The following is a 20,107-nucleotide window of genomic DNA, read 5'->3' as shown; positions in this document are numbered from 1 at the left end:
CATTTGGTCCACTCCAGACCACTGACTGTCCCTTCTCCACCATAAGAAACTCATAAAAATGTGGTTCCTTTTTCTGTCTTGAGTAACATATAACACTATCTTTTAAGGCAGTTTAGGATTCTGCGAGTTGGTTGTGTCTAGGAATAATTGTGTGGCAGGAACAGCTAGAGCCACCACTGACTGACACTGGCAAGAAAGAAGGGCAACTCCACCAAGCCCCCTCTTTTAAGGATTCTTCTTTCATCCTGCTTCTGCTTGCTATTCCTTCCTCTGTTAACTCCCTTGTCTCTTTTTTCCAATTATGAGCTATTTGGAACAAGGATCAGGCTTCTCATTACTTGCAAAGTGCCATGTACACAGATGGTACCAAATAAATATAATAAATATTCTTACTGGCTTACTTTAAAGCAGTCTGTGAATAGAATACATCAATGTTGCTAAATTAAAAAAGAGGAAATACTGTAATAATAATATCCTCTACTATATCCGGCTCAAAAAACAATGACTGTAGAGATTATCCAATGGCAACACAACACACAAGAGGCAAGTGATTTTCTGCTTCCTTTAAAAATATTGTAAATTTGAATCTCAAGAGTCGAAGTATGGTGGGCACTTGCTCCACAAATCTGAAAGTCAAGAGTACTTCTACATTTATACTTGCATTGAGCAGAACTAGGAAAAGAAACATGAAGGTTGTTTTGAAGATGTAGTCTTTCTTTTCCTCTTGTTTTCTTATCAGTTTCAATTTAGTGGTTCTCAGAACTGCTAAACTGACAAACATTTTGCATGGCAATCCACCCTTGCATTTGGGTGGAATGACGTGTCCACATACAGATTGCTATTAGAGATGATCCTCAGTGCATTAAAGGATGCTTGGAAGGGAAGAATACCCACATTCAGGATCTGTTGTTCAGATATAGAACAATAAAGCAGTTTTTCCACACTGAAATAATTCTTGCTTTCAGTCTCTTGCACTACAGCCCAAAATGTGTTTCTGAATACATAAACTGTATTCTTGTATGAACTGTATGAACTTTAAAAACCCATAATCTCAATTCCAATTGCTGAAAGCTCTGCAAGGGAGATAATAGCCAAGTTATCTTGAATATGCGCTACATATTCATGGTTAAACACTGATGAAGGAAGTGTCAAAGATAAAACTGTACAGAACTAATCCACGAACCAGCTTTGTACAAGTTCAATTGCCTGCTCTATCTGTAACCCTGCTACAGCTATGACTTCAATGAGGGCTGGTAGCCCTGAAACTGATTAAAATGTGTGCTTTATCTCTGTAATCTGGGGTTTCTTTAATTAAGTTCACTCTGCTTGGACTTATTGCTCCATTCAAAATCTTTCTGAAAGATAATCTATCTCAAATTTCAGTCTCCTATAATAAGTTACTATTATTGTGGTGTTCCCTGTGAACTTTCCTAGGGGCCATGTTCAAGATGATTGATCACCTCACAATTGAAAAATAACTGTTCCCTGAGAACAATATGTCATGGTTTCACTGCAAAGATTTACTTTAATATCAATACCAAATGTCCAAGGCAGGAGGGGAGATTTCTAGATTTTCTTATCTAACTTACTCAGGTCTGGATAATTGGTTTTATTTGCACAAATTACTTGTTTAGCTCCTAAATGAAGGCAGTAAGAAATATTTAACGTCAGCTACCTTCTTTTCAAAATGGAAAGTACTGCAAAAAATATTAAAACACTACTAACCACCACAATTTTAAAAAAATTGTTCCAGGTCATATTTTCAATTAGGAAATTTTAAAACAAAATTAAAAGCCATTTTAATCCTTATCTGTAGGAGATATTGGGAGCCCTCAAAAAGAAGCCAATATCATTTTCTTTGAAACTATGACACCAATCACATAGCCTAAAGAGTAGGTCAGCAAACCTACATTTTTGCAAAATTGCTTCTCTTGTGAAAAACAATTAAAAACCAAGTATTACTATTTTCCCATCTCTGTATTTTCTGGCCTTGTATGCACTGAAACTCAAACATCGCCAGTTACCAGCCCTGAATTCCCTGATGCTCCCAAATGTCACTGTTATCAGCAAGCCACTCTTGGCACTGTATTTTATTTCTTCTCCGTTTCTCAGGTCCGTGAGTAGTGCAGCAGCAGCTACTGCTGCTACCACCAAGATTCTTGCAAAAACCCAACATAAACTGAGAGGATGAGCCCCAATGGGATACAGTAAGTGGTGGTCTGGCATGAGGTACATAAGGGACACCACAGCTCACTGCACCTCCAGTCTGCTGCCTGAAACAACTGTTTTACCCTATCATCTTATGGATGGGCCAGCCCTGGCCTTATCAGATGCACTCTAGCATTGTTCCAGAGAAGAAAGGAATGTTGTAAGCTGATACTTAGCTTTTTTTTAAAAGATATTTCCACCTGCTCTCAGTACAGCTGAGTGAGAAGTACAAAATATGATTCTACTCCCTTGCCCTTTCTTGCCAATTTCCCACAATGGATACATTAAAAGTGTTCTGATTTTAATGTTAAAAGGGAAGCTTTCTGAAGCTCTTTAAACAACTTTATTCACAAATCATACCCTCTTATCACTTTTAAATTTGAGGCGTTTAAAGGAAAAAAATTCAAGATGAGATGCCTTTGATCCCTTTGCGTTTGTTTGTTTGGAAGTGGGGTGGCTAAGCAGCAAAACTGCCTGCTCCTGTTTGCGTGCTGGAGTGATGTGAGCAAAACTCACATAAAGGCAGGCACGAAGGGCAAGAATTGTTTAGCTAGAGCACCAGTGGGAGCATTTTTCAGCCCATAGTTTTGATGCTTATATAGGATGGGGTTTCTGTAGATGCCACTGCTGCAAGGGCAGAGCTGCTGAAACAAGCCAGAACTATGCAAGTGTTTTTTGTTCATATGTAATACGCGAACACAGTTAAGGCAAACTCCGGTTAACAAGCCAATTTCAAACTATGGATTCAGATTATGGTTGACTGCCCAATCCTGAACAGTGTGTGCTGGTTTACCATCGGTGTGCACTGTTGCAGACATGCTGTAAGGCATGTTTGCAGGCCCTAGCACCAGGCGAGCACCGGTGTTAGCCCAGCACTGGCTGGCGCTGAGCTAGTGCCAGGCAGCCACCAGAGCTATGCCACTTGGTGGTCGCACGGACCACCAAGCAGTGGAAAGGTAAGTGGGGACATGGGGGGAAGCGGGGAGGAGGTGTTCTGGGGAGGGAGGAGATGGGGAGAGGGAGCAGGGAGGGAGGGAGGGAGGACAGCTAGAGCAAAGCTCTACCATCCAGAGCCTCTGCATTGGGTTAACTATCCGACATGGAGGCTCTTGATTCTCCGCCGACCTTTGGGAGAATCAAGTAGCCCCATTGCGGGGCTAATCGGTTTACCTGCGGGAAGGGGACAAAAGTCTCCGTCTCCCGAGGAACCGCAAGCGGCTGCCTGGAGCGCACAGGATACGGCGGCAGCCCCAGGCAGCTCAGGATTGGGCTATTAGTCCTGGTTTCTTTTCCCAAAATAAACCATGGTTAGCCGAAGATCTTGGTTCAGCCAATTCAACAATTCTAATAGTGCAGAACTGTGCACTTGTATTCAGAAGGCAGTTGCATTGTATTTCCTGGCTTATTCCGAGGAAAGTGTATTTAGGATTGCAGCCCTAGTTACATGAAACAAACCATGACTCTACAGGCTGATCCTTTGCCACCCTCATAATTTCAGATAACTAAAACCCATTTTTATTTACATGTGTGTAGTCATTGTCTATCCAAATAACTAAAACTTCCGTTATTTACACACGGAAGTTGTGTCTCTTTTCTATGAATGCTGTAGCCTAGAATATTTTCAGTGCTGATTTTAGGGAACATACTGTCAACAGAAATGAACAAATCAAAAGTCTCAGCTTAGGATCGGGCTGTGAGGCTTGCAATGTTAAGCAGATGGGAATGTTTTTGCCTATCTATTGCCCACTTGGGGCAGTTAGTTGCATGAAGCACTTTGCTGGGGGAAAGTGCTTCTACGTTGTAATGGTTCAAATCCAAACATTTCAGAATTTTATCAACATTAGCAAAATATTATAATTATTCCATATAAAAACCATAAGCACTGCAGAAGTTAATCAAAAGCATTTTGAGTGATTTGGAATAGGCTGAGTCAAATATGAAGTGGTACCCTATGTTTTTGTTGGTCTATGTCAGACTTCTGACTAACATACTTTATTTTTATGTTTATTCACAAAGCTAGAGCTATAACAATCCATGCATTAAGGTGCTCTGCAGTCAGAGATGGACAGAAAACCTTTTTAATACACGGAGAATTTAGTCCATGAACTAGCTTATTATGCTTTTATTCATGCAGTTGTGAAGGTATCGTGTCAGCTTTTTATCCAAGCTCTTTTCATTATTTCTCCCTGTTGGTGTTGAAGCACATGCTGTGAATGACCTCCAGAGATTCCTCAAGCTATATGCAGAGAGTAAATTGAATCTGAAAGCTTTATTAGATGGATTCCAAAAGAGTAGCCGTGTTAGTCTGAACTCTTTTTCTTTTTATTAGGTGAGTTTGTCTTTCAGCTTGTGTCTGATGTCAACTGTGTTGAAAATAAAACTTCCCGTGAAACTGGGTCCTGACCTTGAAAATTCTCCAAATCAAACTACTAAATTCAGTTCTGTGCTACACTGATATTTGTTAAAGATGGTTCATGTGACAAGAAGGAACTTGTCTTCCCATACAATAATCAGAAAGTCTCTCCTATAGGATTGTGATTTCCTCAATGTCACTATTTACAACATTTTTAGGAGTGTTATGCAGAAAATGAATTCCCAACACCAATATCACTAGGTATTGGCCAATTGCAAATGGAGTTCTAGCTCAATTTGGTGCATTACTTTTCTAGATATTTAAAATTTATACAGTTTTAAATTCCAGTATCTTGTTTCAACAGCATTGTTTTTCTATACTGATAGTTTTCTCAATTTTTTGTCACATATATATTCCATGATTATGGTACCTTATGGGTGCATGATGGCTGATGCTGTCACATATATGAATTTCTTATTCATGTTCACTGAAAGAGTAACGCAAAAGTGAATTGTGCATAGTTCTTGCAAGATTTGGTGACATCCAAAAAATGGTTTGTCACAAAGCCTGATTGCAGAGGCTTTGACACAAGATTCTCAGTGGGCAATGACAAAGGGGCACAGGAAATTTTGTACAGTTGTAGTGTTGCACACTCTCAGCTATGGGAGAAGATATTCAAAGGGGGGGGAGGTGCAGCCAGAGACAACCTTTAAAGTTGAGCCTCAGACTGGAGGGAGACAGAAAGGAAATGACAGAAGGAAGTTCAAGAAGGCAGCTAGATGTGTGGGAAAGGTGAACTGAAAGGACTAAGGCTGACGTATTCAATCTGTTCGTCCCGCCTCCATGGTGAGGTGTGACTAGCCTCCAGGGGCGTCGCCAGGCATCTCAGGAAGAGAGGCTGGGCTGGGCTGGGCTGCTCTGCTGCACCTGCTGCCTCCTGACTTGCTGCTTTTCTGCAGCTGTGAAAAGGGTGGGTGGGGCAGTGTGAGGCTGGGAAGGCGTGTGAAACATGGTGGGGGGAGGTGGGAGAGAAGGCTGGCTGGGCAGGCAGAGGTGCCGCGTCTCATGGAGCTCTCTCCATGTGCAACCTTGCCCCAAGGACTACATTTCCCAGTGTGCCCCATGCCCTGGGCATCCTGGGATTGGTCAAGTCTGGAGGAGAAGAAAAGAGGCTTCAAACTGGGAGGGTAGAGTTTGCAGCTCAGCAAAGGAGAGGGCCAGCAACCAAGCAGCTCAGCGAAGAAGGGAGCCAGCCTGCTCTTAGTGGGGGGCTGTCCAAATGCCCCAGCCTGCATCCCCGCATCCCAGGATCAGGGGAGGCATGAGCCAGAAAAGTTCGAGAATCACTGGACTAAGGGGAAGCTGGAGAAACCTGGAAGCTGGAGAGGGACTGGGATGTTGACACAGACTACTGGGAGGACCATGTCTGGCCAAAGAGAGACCTTGCAGAGTGTAAAATAGGCATGGTCAAAGTATTAGTGACAGCTATACTCCTGAGTCATTTCCTATCTTGGTGTAAACCAGGGGGCTGTCCTGAAACTGCAGCCAGCCTTGCCCTACCATGGACCAGGGGGATGACACTGTTTGCCAGGAGGTGTCTTGAGTTCTTGGATACTCCTGAAGGCCTTAGCCTGGACTATTCCTGAGACGGATGCCACCTGACTCCTGGTTTCAAGGCTATAATGAAAGAGGGTAAAGTAACCTGGCAAAAAGATCAGGAAATTCCACCCTTCCCTGTTGTTGCATCAATTGTCCATTAAAACCCAAGTATATTCAGCTAGGAGTTTGCCAGATTTCCTGCTGTGATCAACCAATGGCTGTTCAACCCCACCCCCCACCCCACTTATCTTCTTGAGAGGAGGATGGGCAGTTGGCAACAGTCCAAATTCAGGAGATGTCCCTGAACAAAAGGTCCCTGAACAAAAGTGAACAAAAGGTCACTTTGGTTTCATAGTTTCATAGACTTTCTTGCTTCTAAGCAAAAGAAAGAAAAAACCCCTAGTTTTTTCTTGCCTATTGTCACAATTTACATATACAATATATATGTCCCTATATAAGAGACAACCCAGCTGTATCTTCTCTTACCACTATGGCACAACTTGTAGTTCACTGTCTTGGTATGAGCATGGAATAAGCATGTTCACTGAAATACCATTCATCCATATAAACTGTGCTAGCAAGAAAAATAATTTATGTTTATTGTATCTATGGACACAATATTGTTATGGGACATGAAGAATAGTTGTTGCATTCTCTGCATCTCGAGAAAACCTTAAATCACACACAATATTCAGTTCAACTCTGTTGCATTTCCTCTTAATGATGTAAACCTCAAATCAAGCCACACTTCCTTCATTATCTTACTAAAGTAAAAGATTTTCATAAATTAGGTTTAGCTTACAACAGTAATATCTCAGGGAGACCTACAAAATATAGTAAGCAAAGTGCTACAATGATACTGTACAATGGCAACCTTTTTGAAAAAAATAGAAAAATGCTGAGTAACTTAAGTATTCAAAACAGCAAGTTCCATGGAACTGAAAGTAGGCCATTACTAAACAGTTCCCTCATACTGAAAAGGATAATAAATCACAAAAAATAAATCCCAATTAGTCTTTTAACTCTTATTCTGCACATGTAACATGACATTTTGCTATTATTGTATTCAGTCTCTTCATGTGGCCAGTGTCAGTGGTATTATATTAGATATATTAAAGTATGCCATTACTTTGTCTTGGCATGTATCTGCACCAGAGACCAAGTAGGACTGGTTTAATACATATTTTTTTTAACCAGAGCAAAGTTTAGGAATGAAGAAGTGTGCTTGGTGTCTCTAATGGGAAACTCTCAATGTACTCATCATCCTACAATTCCCATTATGTTAGCCACAATTGTTAAACTGGTATAAAAAATATAAATCTATAATGTGGATATGTCCTCAGATGCTCTGCAGAAGAATCAAATATCAAAGACGCAGTTATCATTTATAACATCAGCTCCTCACCAGTGTATTCTTTCCTTTTTGCTTTTATTTATAAACTTGAAAATATTATTGCAACATCAGAGTACCTACCAACACCAGAAGATACAATTCCTGGGACTCCAGACACTGGTTTTCCTTTTAACACTTGTATTAAATGGTTTACTGTCCTCCAGTCGGTATTAAAATCTTCTATTTTTCTCTGAAACAAGAAGACAGGTATATTAAACATTTCATAAAGAATTGGGATAAGACAATATTATCTGCTGCCCTGTTGCTATTCATATGGTTGGTTGGCAACCGTCAGTCTCGAAAGACTATGGTATAAGCCTATAGCACCCGGTATTCCCAGGCGGTCTCCCATCCAAGTACTAACCAGGCCTGACTCTGCTTAGCTTCCAAAATCAGACGAGATCGGGCATGTGCAGGGTAACAGTTGCTGTTCATTCTGCTCATGACATGACATGCTCATTCTGTTCATGACATATTCATATGTCATTCTGCTAAAGCAGAATGTAGTTAACGAAACAGTCCACTGGAAAATTCAAAATACACACCAACTGGGCACTAGCTGATTTGTGCAAGGAAGTGTGTGAGTAAAGAGAAAAATCCAAGTATTATTCAAACAGCTTCCAAAAAACACAAGATACAATTCTGCTTGGCCTTAGCATCAGTTCATGCAGCCAAGATATTCAAGGGAAGCAGATACAGCCTCCAAGGACTGCAAAGGCAGAAATCGTATTGAATTTAATGGGACAAAATGCACTGAAAAAATGTATCAAAGGTCACAGCCATATTGTATATTTCTTAAATTCAATACCTATAATAAGCACCATTACTTCAGAGGCAGGAAAGGAAAAAATAATATTCCCACAGACACTGTTATCAAGCAAATTATTATTTCCAAAGTGAACCTGTCAACAGCTAGTGTTCAAAACTTATAATCTTTTAAATACTGCCTGACATTTCAGGAACCTGGAGAGAGGGGGAACATCTTGGTAATGGCTTTATGGATTCTAGAAATAATGGTGTTTCCAATTAAAAATACTCCCAAAAACTAGCTATAAAATTAAGAAATGATAGTGGGAAGATTGTGAGTGTCCTCCATTCCATTTGCTCTCACAAGATCGAAACATCTTTGCTTCATGAACAAAGGCAGGAAGACATGATACCCAAAAAGAATTATAGGCTTAGAACTACAAATCTGACCCTTCAGTCAATTTCTGCTAGGTAGAACTGTATCCAGCGTTTTGTGCAACATGAAAAGGAGATCTGCAGGGTCTTTCAAATTCTTACACATAGCCACCAAACATCCAGCCATTATCTTATGATAGGTTATGTGATGCTGGCACCAAGCTAATTGAAAATTAGGTCAATGCTTCTTGGGTCACATGGCCTTTGAACAGAAGAACATTTTGACAATTCTCAAATCTGCAAGATCACCGAAAGGCAGGACACTACTTAAAGTTTTCACCCCCCCAAAAAACCCTCCTTTGTTCAGCCCATCTTGAGACTTTTAGATTCAGGTACATTGGTTATCACATGTGACATATTTAGAAGAAAAAAAATGACATTCAAACACTCTTTGCAATATTGTGAACATCTCTTATGGACCTTTGCAACTAAAATAGTTCTCAGACTTTCAACTACATCAGGATAAAGGAATTTACACATGAAGAGCAACTACTGAGTAAGCAACACAATATCAATCTGTGAAGGCCCCAAAGCAATCTGAATGTGTGAATATCAAGCATCAAGAAAGTAATTCTACATCAATGACTTCAGAGGTGTGCAGTGCTGTTGCTATCTGTCAACCATCACTGAAGCAAAAATTAGATTCACAGTGTGGTTAATTAAACAAACAGCAGTGTGTAATTAAAAAAAAGTACAAGACAGTAGAAAATGAAGTTTCCAATACTTCACAACTTGATGTTCACTTAAGATATTTTACTTGGACACATTACATGGGATGCTCATAAAGCTGCTGTTCCAAAACAGTGGGTCTAGGACCCACTAGTGGGTCATGACCCAATTTTTGTGGGGTCACTAAACTTATAGGACAGATTAGGTTATGTGCATCAAGGATTAAACAAGCTGCTACTGCTGCCCAACCACAATTATAGCCACACCCCTTGGCATTTATAAATCGGGCAGCAACCTCTAGGGCCTGGAAACGTTTGGAAACCACTGCTCATAAACTATTGCCTAAAGAATGAAATTATTCAGCACTATGCAATACTTCCTAAGAAACTTATATAATGCATTCCCAAGAAAATACCATGATGCTGACTCCAAACGACTGGCCCAGTCCCATCCTCCTTCTGCACCAGCAGAGCATGTGCTCCACTGCAGCAGACTCTTGCAAATGTGCAGTAAAGCGTAGGGCGTAGATTGGACCATAATCTTTTGATGTGATTCATGTGATAATATTCCGTGTTGCACCCCACAACATACCTAGGAGCATGATTAAATTCAGCACATAAAGGCCTGTGATATTCAATAATGTATGCAGGAGAGGAGAAAAGACTCCTTTCAATGTAACTTATGATTACAGTTGCTGACTAGCAAGTTTTTAAAAGTTGTGCCTTTAAAAGCTGAGTGTGTCCCTCTTCATCACTGGGATCCCTCATCTTTCTGGAGGTCAACTGTGTGGTCACATGAGGCAGCAGATTGGTGGGGGGCACCCATCTCTACCTCCCAATTTCCACTTCCTGGATTAGAAAAGGAAGGGGGCCAGAAAGGAAGGGGAAACGTGAATGGGAGGTAAATGCTGAGCTAGAATACTGGAGAGTGGGAGCAGCAGAGGATGGCATATCATTGGGTAAGGGGGGCAGCATCTGACACGAAGACTCAGGCATCAGGAGGTCTTGAGCCAGCCCCAGTGGGGAGGTAGAGACAAGAAAAAGTGTGTATCACATTACCAAATGTGAGCCACCTTGTAGGCCATTAAGGCAGGGGTTCCCAAAATGTGTGTCACGACCCCTTAGGGGCAGTGGTTCCCAACATTTTTTTCACTTGCATATCCCTTAGTAACCCATTTCCATAAATGGTATCCCTCATATTAGCCTTGCAAGGCATTCTAATACAGACCTGCCTTTTCCCGCCATTATTCCATTCTTTTTCAAGTGCCCCTAAAGAGCCTGGCAAGTACCCTGGGGGTACACATACCCCAGGTTGGGAACTACTGCCTTAGGGCATCATGGCTCACGCACAGGGGCACAGCAAGATGTCCCTGTGGACCTTCTTACCTGTTGCCCCAAGTGAGATCCAAGATGGAGATCCAAGACAATGAGATCCAAGATGGAGGCACCCAAATTTTGTGAGATCTGGGCACTGCCACCTTGGATCTCATGAAATCTTATGACATTTGGGTGCCACCATCTTGGATCTTGTGAGATCTGAGATGGCAACACCCAGCTGAACTGAAAGAAGAGGCTGCGGAGGCATCATGATCCAGGTAAGTTTGGGAACCAAACTTGATGGCTCGCCAGTGTTTACCAACTCCCAACAACTGAGTTTGTTTTACTCGTATTTCATTTTTGTCATTATTCAACGTTTATAAAATACATAGCACCAAACATGATTAGACTGCATTTAAAAATTAAATAACTGAATACGTAAATAATTCTATCTTTTGTTCGGGGGGGGGGCACACATGCCAGCAGAGTCAAATTAGGCATTTTCTGAATTTTTGACATACCAAGCCCAAAAGGTTCACCAGCACTTGCCTAGATGAATAAATGGAGAACAAATGCAAGAGTGAAGATGGTGGACAAGGTAGGAATAGAGGGATGTGGCCTAGCTGAGCGATATGAATTTAATATTTCCCAGCTTCTGTGGTCAGATGATAGAAATGTGGTTCACATTTTGAACAGAACTACTCTTTGATCTGATGGAAGAATACCAAAGTCAGATAAATGCTCACTTCCCAGCTCTGAATAAAGAGTTCCAGCTGAAAGCATAACATTTAAATCCCTGTAGTATCTCAGAAAGACTTCAAGTTCCTTCACAAATTTCAGACGGCTCACATCAAGGACAAGTGTACAACAGGGGGAGTATAACACATTATGTAGTAATGGATATTACTAAAGTTGCTTCATTACCGTTACTGGTTGAGTGGCTGGTTTTTCCTTGTATAAATGACGCCCTTTAGACAAAGTCCCTTCCACATCCGGCTGCTTAGCTTTCACGGCTGCTTCAATTTCCTGAAAAATAAAAATACATTGCATAGTTAGGTCTGCTATGAGCAATAAAAACTTTTAAGTCTTAAGGCTCCCTGGGAAGCTGTATACACCCTGTAGATTAATTTCTTCTTTGAGGTAGTAATGGGGATAGTTTGGGAAAACAACGAGGGGAAAAGATTATTAGAAAAATGAAATAACGTAGAATGGAATAAAACTAGTAAAATAAATAGTGATATAGCCAGTCACTCCCGAATTGGCCTTTTCAGCCACACTAGACAATCTTCCAAAACCACCTTTCAGAGCGCGATACCATAGTCTCTCGAGACTGAAGGTTGCCAACAACAGCCAGTCATCCATGAAGGTCTCAGTGAGCCTATGTTGCAGAGCATAGTCAAAATCCAGAAGAGAACAAATATTTTAAAAGTAACCACTCCACACACAGTAGCTGATTTTGTTGAAAATGGGGAATGTTGCTAGGACTAAGACAGAATATATTGCTTCCCAGTGGGACATCCATAGCCAAAGAGGCTTTGAGATTCATGACCAATTTAGTATTATGCTAATTGGATTTACATTTGTTACTTGTCAGCATCAGGGGAGGAAAACTAACTTCTTAGCATTAGGAAAAAGAAGCAACACAACGTTCTCAGGACACCCTCACTGTGTATGACCCTGGAAATGACCTCAAAACTCAGAGCCAGAACTGCAGAGTTCTGCCACAACAATTGTAAGGGCAGTTAACAGGTCAAAGTCTGGGATGGAATGTCACATCCCAATCAGTTATACCACTATAAAGACTTTCATACAGCACAAACACAAAACTACTGTTCAATGAAGTCAGTAGAAGACACTGAGAAATACTGGCTATATGGGCTACATATTAACAGCCCAACCCCATGTGCACAGTCACATAAGCATTGTAAAGTGCTATGCGACAGCATTCATGGCCAGCACACAAGCAGTAAGGTTGGAGCCTTCCCATACGTGCTGGTGGCCATTTCAAGACCCACCAGATTGGGTAAGTCCGGCGAGGGGATAATAACAGGGAGGTGGTAAAATGAGCAGGTGATGAGGAGGAGTGGGTGCAGTGGGCCAGGGAGCGGTCGGAAGTGGCAGCACTGGCATGTGCCGTATCCTAACATCCTTCCTCGGTCTGATCTGCCTGCATGGATCAATATGGAATTGTGCCCATCATATCACTGGCACTGGTCTCAGTTGAAAGGATTAATGCCCCCTTACCCTGAGGAGACATCCAGCAGCTGAAATTCTCCCACAGGATGCATTGGAACCTCCCCCCCAATCTTTTTGGTTATTCTGTTATAAATCCAACAATGTACTAGTAAATAAGCTGCTGATCGATTCTGAAAAGACAACATTTTAAAAATATAATGAGGTCATGAAAGGCCAGTTTTAGGTGTATAACATCCTCAGTCTTATATAGCAAGTATTAACCTTTAATCCTCAGGTCTCTTTTTCAACACGCTGTCACCTGAGCGATGTAAGTGGCATTCATGTTAAGGGGATTTACTTATGCGTAGAGATTGACAAAAACAGTTTTATTTCTTCATGGATTTTGGTGTTTTCCAAAGTTAGAAGTGCAGAAATCAGCGTTATAAGTTTTTATTCCAAGGGTACATTTCTATAAATTATAATTACAATCACTTTAAAAGTGTACCAGGTAGGTGATACAGGTGGTATAGTGTCAGCAGAGGCAGCCACTTGCATACAGAGGAGTTAAAGAATATTATTATTATTATTAACTATTTAAATACCGCTTTTCAACAAAAAGTTCACAAAGCTGTATACAGAGAAAATCAAATAACTAATGGCTCCCTGTCCCAAAAGGGCTCACAATCTAAAAGGATGCAAAAGAACACCAGCAGACAGCCACTAGAAAAGACACTGAGGTGGCCCAGTTACTCTCCCCCTGCTAAAAAGAGGAGCACCCACCTGAAAAAGTGCCTCTTACCCAGTTAGCAGGGGAAATATGTAGAAGTATTAGAGAATGGTTTCATTTTTTCATAAATTTTGGATTTCTGTGTGTGTGTTTTCACAAAAATGAGAAGTGCAAAAAGCGGTGTTACGTGTTATTTCATTATCACTGAAAAACCTGCCTCTGCTTATGAGTGAAGGCATACAGGAATTTTCAATTAGGAGTCAAACAGCAAAGGAAAAAGGCATGACAATCATAGCCTTTGTTAAGATGGAGCTTGTTGGTGAATTTTTCAAAAACTAAACATGACAATTATTTGATCTTTTTACTTCTGTAGATTGATTAGAACTTGGCAATTTTTTTTAAAATCAAAATGCTTCCTTTTGGTTTTGCCACCAGTTATCCAGTGACTCTCCATTTTTATTTTTTACCTGGTCTCAGTCAAATGATGACTGTACTGTACAGTTTTGACAGCAGCAAAAACTGTACAGTAGAAGTTTGACAGTAGATAAAATTGTACAGCAAGGTGTTCACTGTCTCAGAATTCAACAAAATCATTTCACTGATGGAGATCTGAAAACACATTCTGCTTTTTATGTGCCCAGTTCAATTTCATTCTAAATCTTTGCAAGGTACTACTTCATCCTGTTGTCAATAACAGTTGTCCTTGATGTTTGCCTGACATTTTCCATTTCTCAAAAATGCTACGTGTGTCCAAAGAGAACAGTAAAACTATCCTTGATGTCCCAAAGTCTTTCACTGAATTCAGTGAATGTCATTCACTGAATAAGAGCAGAAATCTAGTGTCACATTCACATGAGCTGGGAGCAAAGATAATGGAGTCAAGGCCGCAGGACACTATTGCTCCCTTTGTTACCATTCAGTCCCCTGAAAGAGCTTGTGAAGGGGAGGAGATGAGGCTTCAATAGATATCTAGAAAGCTTCCTAACATTTGTAGGGCCAGGTAATTTCAAGTATTCTAACAAAGCCATAAGCTTTTCACCCCTTTTCAGGACATGAATCCATACACAAAGCATGCCTAAAGCCTGTTCATTCTTTCATATCCTGCTTTATTTCCCTCCTGAACATTCAAAGCAGCTTTCAAATACAATAAAAAAATAAAAGCAATATTTCAAAAATGTCAGTAATTTTCACACACTGAGTTATTTTATCCTTCACTTATATATGAATCTTAAACAGCCCAATCCTATTGGTGGGCTCTACCAACAGAACTAGTGCTCCAGCAGCAGAATGTGCTCTTCAGTTATCATAAAAGGCAATGTGGAAGTATGCATAGCTGTGCACTTCCAGACCACTGCCAGAGAAGCTGTGGAGGCCCAGAACGGGATGACAGACAGAGAAGCACCCACTAACAGTGGTGAGTCAGTGGTCAGGGCAGGACAGAGTGGAATGGGGGGTTGGGAGATGCTTCGGGAGGTGGGAGCACAGGCTACTTATGTGGGATGCTATCCATTTCCATGCCCCCTGACATGCCCTCTTTGTCTCCTTGGACTTGTACCCGCTAAAGATCTGGCACAGGTTCAAGAAGACCCACTGGCAATCAAAAGGCTTACAGAGGGGTAAGGGAAAATAATTCCCACTTCTAAGCCTCCTGATCACCCCACCACAGCATGTAGCACAGCCTGTTTTGGCACAACTGCATGCAATGGCAACAGACCCATAAGATTAGGCCGTAAGAGAGATTATGCATTTCCTGTCCTTGCTTAAATCTTACTTTGCTTTTGTTCTACTTCCCTATGCAGTCAACTCATGCTGTAAACAGACTTCCTGCAAATAAAAAGTTAGAAAATAATGACATTTTCTATTGTGTGTCCCCGTGTCCCTGTCTGATGCCTGACCATACAAGTGGCCTAATGGAAGCTAGATCACAAATATGTCAGATTTCTGTACCCACAAATAGTAAAGAATACAGATGTGCTCTCATATCCATGGGGATTCTGTTTCAGAACACCCTGCGGTTAAGGGAAACTGCAGATACGGGCGAATGCCGTCCCCACCACCGCCCAGGGGGTTGTCTGATCCCAGCAGAGACTGCTGAGGGTTTTCTGGGGGCTTCCTTGAATCTCTTAATGCCTTATAACGCATTAAAAAGTCATTTCCAGTTTTTTTGAAGGTCACTCTAAAGGTCAGTCTGAGTCCAGAAGAGGTTGCGGATGGACATGTATAGCCCCTGCTGGGCTCAGACAACCTTCTGGGAGTAAAGGGAGAGGAGCTTATCTACAAATAAGTGAAACTGCGGATATTGGGGGCTATAATCTATAGGAGAGCCATATGCAATAACTACCAGTTTGGGCACTTTTACCCAAAAGTTGATCTACTCCTGAGGAAGTCACAATTACTGTCAGACTATATATTTTCCCAAGAGAACATTATTTTGTAAGCTACTCTCCTTTCCCCTGTATCTCATCCCACCCGAAAAATATGGTTCCTCAGTTTCCACCTTGTCATTAAAATCACCGAGGAGGCAAAAGTGCACTGAATGCCTGGAAGGTATGACGGCTGGAAGAACAACAAAATCTTGAAATGGGGAGTGTTTCTGGGTGGGGGAGGGTGGACTAGGGGGGATCAGAGCCAGGAGGAAGGCGTGATCAGCAGAGCAGGGCTCTTCGATATCATATCCTCCTGTGCCTGAATGCCCTACACGAGGCTCCTCAGACTTGCGCCAGCTAAATATTCAAGTAGCCCCATTGGACAGACAGACTGGGGCATTACTAGGGATAAGGAGGAAAATATCCCCTTACCTTATGGAGACATCCAGCTTGTTCCTAATGAGTGCTGGATACAGAGGAGGCCATGCAATTTCCAGTTAGCATTGGGCTGTCACAGTGAATTTCAGATATAATTTCAGCTTTTATTTAACTTTTTATTATTATTTGTTGGAAAAGTTTATTGAGTGCATGAATGAAGTTCCCAAGAGGTCATATTTCAGAATCAATTATCTTGATATAAACTTGGATCCAATACTGACATTTTGATTCAGTATTGCACTGTGCATATACTGTGATGTGATATATAGTTTGATTCAGTATTGCATATACTGTGGTGATATATATATATATATATATATATATATATATATATATATATATATATATATATATATATATATATCACTGTGCATATACTGTGCACTGTGCATAATTCCTCATTGTGCCCTTAAAAATTCCTTTGGTTTTCAGTTATTTCAAAGGAAAAAAAAAGATTTTTACTGCTGGGTGACATTCAAAGGTTCATTGACAGCCTTGCTGTTAATGTTATTCTGATCTTCGTTTGTCTGATGTGCTGCAAGTTTTCAAAACATTTGGCAATGCCACATAAAATGTCTTCTTAAACAAAAGCATTTCACGAATGCTAAAATGTGTTCAACTTTTTTTTTCTCCTGCAAGTTTTCAGAACATTTCTTTCCAACAATGCATGTCCAAGTCTAATAGGAGGCAGTGTAACATTAATATAAACAGATGGCTTTAATGTGCATCCTGGGTTCTGTTACTTCATGTAATTTAAGATCAATTTAAGAGCAAGATGTTAAAAAGTAGCAATCTTAATCACACTTTGCTAGAAAGCTAGTTGTCCATTGTTAAATTTACGACTGCTTAGCTTTTTGTAATCCCTGGTATCCTTGAATTATCTTCAAACTCAAGAACCACTTGTTCTACACATCTCTTTCACAGTTATATCACCCTTTCTTCAAGAAGTTCAGGGTGGTTCAGGGTTCAGGATAGCACTCTGAACACTATCTCCCGATCTTGTCTGATCTCGGAAGCTAAGCAGGGTCAGGCCTGGTTAGTACTTGGATGGGAGACCGCCTGGGAATACCGGGTGCTGTAGGCTTATACCATAGTCTTTCGAGACTGAAGGTTGCCAACCATTCAGGGTGGTATACATGGTTCTGTCGCTCCTTTTGTCTTCATAACAATTTTGTGAGGTTAGTTAGGCTGAGAAATAACGATTGACCCAAGGTCACCCAGGAAACTTCATTGGTGAGCATAGAGGACAAAGTGGGTTGTGGCGGGAAATGTTGAGGAACCACTGTTCTAAATTGTATGGAGTATCCTACTAACAGGAGAAAAGGCAGGAAATAAATATTTTAAATATATAAATTGCATTTCTTTAGAGAATGGTGGCTTCTTTTTTGGCGGGGGGACAGGGACTCTTCACCAAGTTGGAACCTGAAATTTAACCCCAGGAACATTCAGCAGAGCACTAAGGACCTGATCCTATCCAACATTTGAGCACTGATGCTGCTGTACCAATGAGGCATGTGCTGCATCTTGAGGAGGTGGGGCAGTGTGATGTCTGTTTCCACACAGGGCCTCCCCTGTTGGGATGCTGCTCGGAGGGTACTTACCCTGGCATCAGATGGTTTGGGTCGCTGGAGGGGGCCACAGAAGAGACTGCGTATGAACAGCTTTGCAGAAACGGTTTACTCGAGCAAAGGCCTTTACATTCATGGGCTCCCTGTTACTTCACAGGGTGCCCCTAACATGAGCATCTCCTGTTCCTCCTCACAGGAGAGTTGCTCCCACCTGGTTCCTCCTACCCATCGCAAAGAGTCCAATGTCTTGCGGCCTAGGCTGGGGCCAGTCAATTCAACAGGGGTCCAAGGTAGTTCTTGATTTGGCCTCGGATAGATGAGGCTCCTTCCCCTATCAGCCAGGCTCCAGTCTGTTGTGAACCCCAGAGGGTTCTGTCCCCAGGGGGTCCCAGATTCGATGACTGGGGCCGGGGCCTCAAAGACCCCTTCCAGCGTTGAGGACAGGCGAGGGAAGGGTGAGGTATCCACCTTGTATAGTTCCTCTCTCTCTGCTACAGACACAAGGAATGGAGCGACCTCTTCCTCTGGCTGTTGGACTCCTTATAAGCCTAGCAGCTGCCCCAGCCAACCACACTCCTTCCAGCCATGTGATCAGCTTGATTTTGGGCCCAACTCTCAGGGAGGCCGGGTCCAGGACAGACTTGTTGCTTGCTCCTGAGGAGACCCCTGCTCCCGAGGAGGCACACACCCCTGGGGCTGGGCCATGGTGACAGGCAGTCATGGAGGTCTCCTCAAAGGAATGTGTTTCCTTCTCAGGGCTGCAATGCAGTTGCTGGAAAGTTGGACGGAATTAGGTCCTAAGTGTGACAAACACTCCAATGTTATCTACTATCCCCTTGTTGATGCAGTGGCACCAAAATGGCAACCGCTCAAACCTATGGTGGGGGGGCAGTCTAGGAGGCCCCCCACTGAGGGGGGAGAGTTGTATTAGCCTAGTTTTTGCCCATGCTGGGTAGGGTCCATCCTTCTATTCCTTCCCCCATTTCTTTGCCTGTCTCCCCCCCCTTGTCTTTCCTTTCATTCCTTCATTCATTTGGAGCTTCTCTTTCCTACCTTCTCCCTGTCACTGTTGCCCAAACCTTCTCCCTTTCAACTTTTCTGTTGTCCTCCTTTTCCATCCTCCTTCTTCTCCCATCTTTCCCTTCTCCAAACCCACCACATCACCTTTCCATCCTGTTTAAATGACCCTGCCTCTCCTCCTGCTTCACCTTCTCTTGATCCCTGTCAGCTGACGGGCTGCCAGCATCTCTCTTGACTCCAGTGCAGCGTGACAACCTCATTGATGTGCAATTGGAAGGGACATGCCCAGCCCCAAAGGCTCTGTGAAACTGGGAGGATGGGTGTGCAAAATCCCAGAGTCCACAGAACTCTAGAAACTTTAGGTATAGCTGTCATAAATTTGTAGGTATTCAGTATGAACAGATACATTTCCTTGATCCTGAGGGCAGACAAATGTTCACACTGAAGAAACTGAACTCATATATTCTGAATAATGATATGATTCACTTTTCCCATAAATGCTTAACTTCTATTAATAGTATAGAATAATATCTTATTAAATACTGACTCAAATGATATTCCAAATCAGTGAAATGATTTCCTTCCACCTCCATTGAGAGAACTGCCTGAATCCCTTCACCAGAGTGTAACAAGAGCGGAGTCTAAAAGGCACCTACCCCAGATGCTACACCATGACTGCCTTGTAACACTTACAGTTCTTCTGGAGGCAGCACTCACTGTTGTGGCTTTGTGTCCCTGTTCCTTCTGCTCAGGGGTGCCCCCTTCAAGTGGCACATCTTCAAGAAGTAGCCACCATAGGAGAAAAAATGGGGGGGTGAAGCCCCTGTGGTGAGCACGCCCTCCTCCTGAAGAACTGCAGGCGGCATACAGAGGTCACAGGAGGAGGCGGCACTGGCAGCTTTGCACCCCTGTTCTTTCTCCTGTGGAGGCTCCTCCTTTAAGGGAGACCCTGGAAATGATATCATGATGTCACTGCCCTGGGCGCTGAGACTTTTAAGTATGTCCTTCATCCTCCATTTTTAGGGGAACTGTGAAGATCACACTGTTATGTCTGTGGTTTGATTCTGACTTGTTTCTAGTTTCTTGATTTTGC

General features: G+C 42.1%; 1 protein-coding gene across 4 annotated transcripts in view; it reads right to left on the bottom strand.

Annotated features, from left to right (window-relative positions):
* The window catches only part of DMD (dystrophin), a 1,248,719-nt gene that overhangs the window by 448,519 nt on the left and 780,093 nt on the right, over positions 1-20,107 (bottom strand). For all 4 annotated transcript variants that reach the window (XM_066619666.1, XM_066619670.1, XM_066619667.1 and 1 more), the window contains 2 exons: positions 11,645-11,746; positions 7,635-7,743 (listed from right to left, as the gene is read on the bottom strand). In XM_066619666.1, the coding sequence (XP_066475763.1) occupies positions 7,635-7,743; positions 11,645-11,746 (211 nt within the window). The remainder of the gene's footprint in view (positions 1-7,634; positions 7,744-11,644; positions 11,747-20,107) is intronic.

Source organism: Tiliqua scincoides, chromosome 3, assembly GCF_035046505.1.
Source record: "Tiliqua scincoides isolate rTilSci1 chromosome 3, rTilSci1.hap2, whole genome shotgun sequence".
Taxonomy (NCBI): domain Eukaryota; kingdom Metazoa; phylum Chordata; class Lepidosauria; order Squamata; family Scincidae; genus Tiliqua; species Tiliqua scincoides.
The sequence above is the reverse complement of the archived record's forward strand: the minus strand, read 5'-3'. Positions and strand labels throughout refer to the sequence as shown.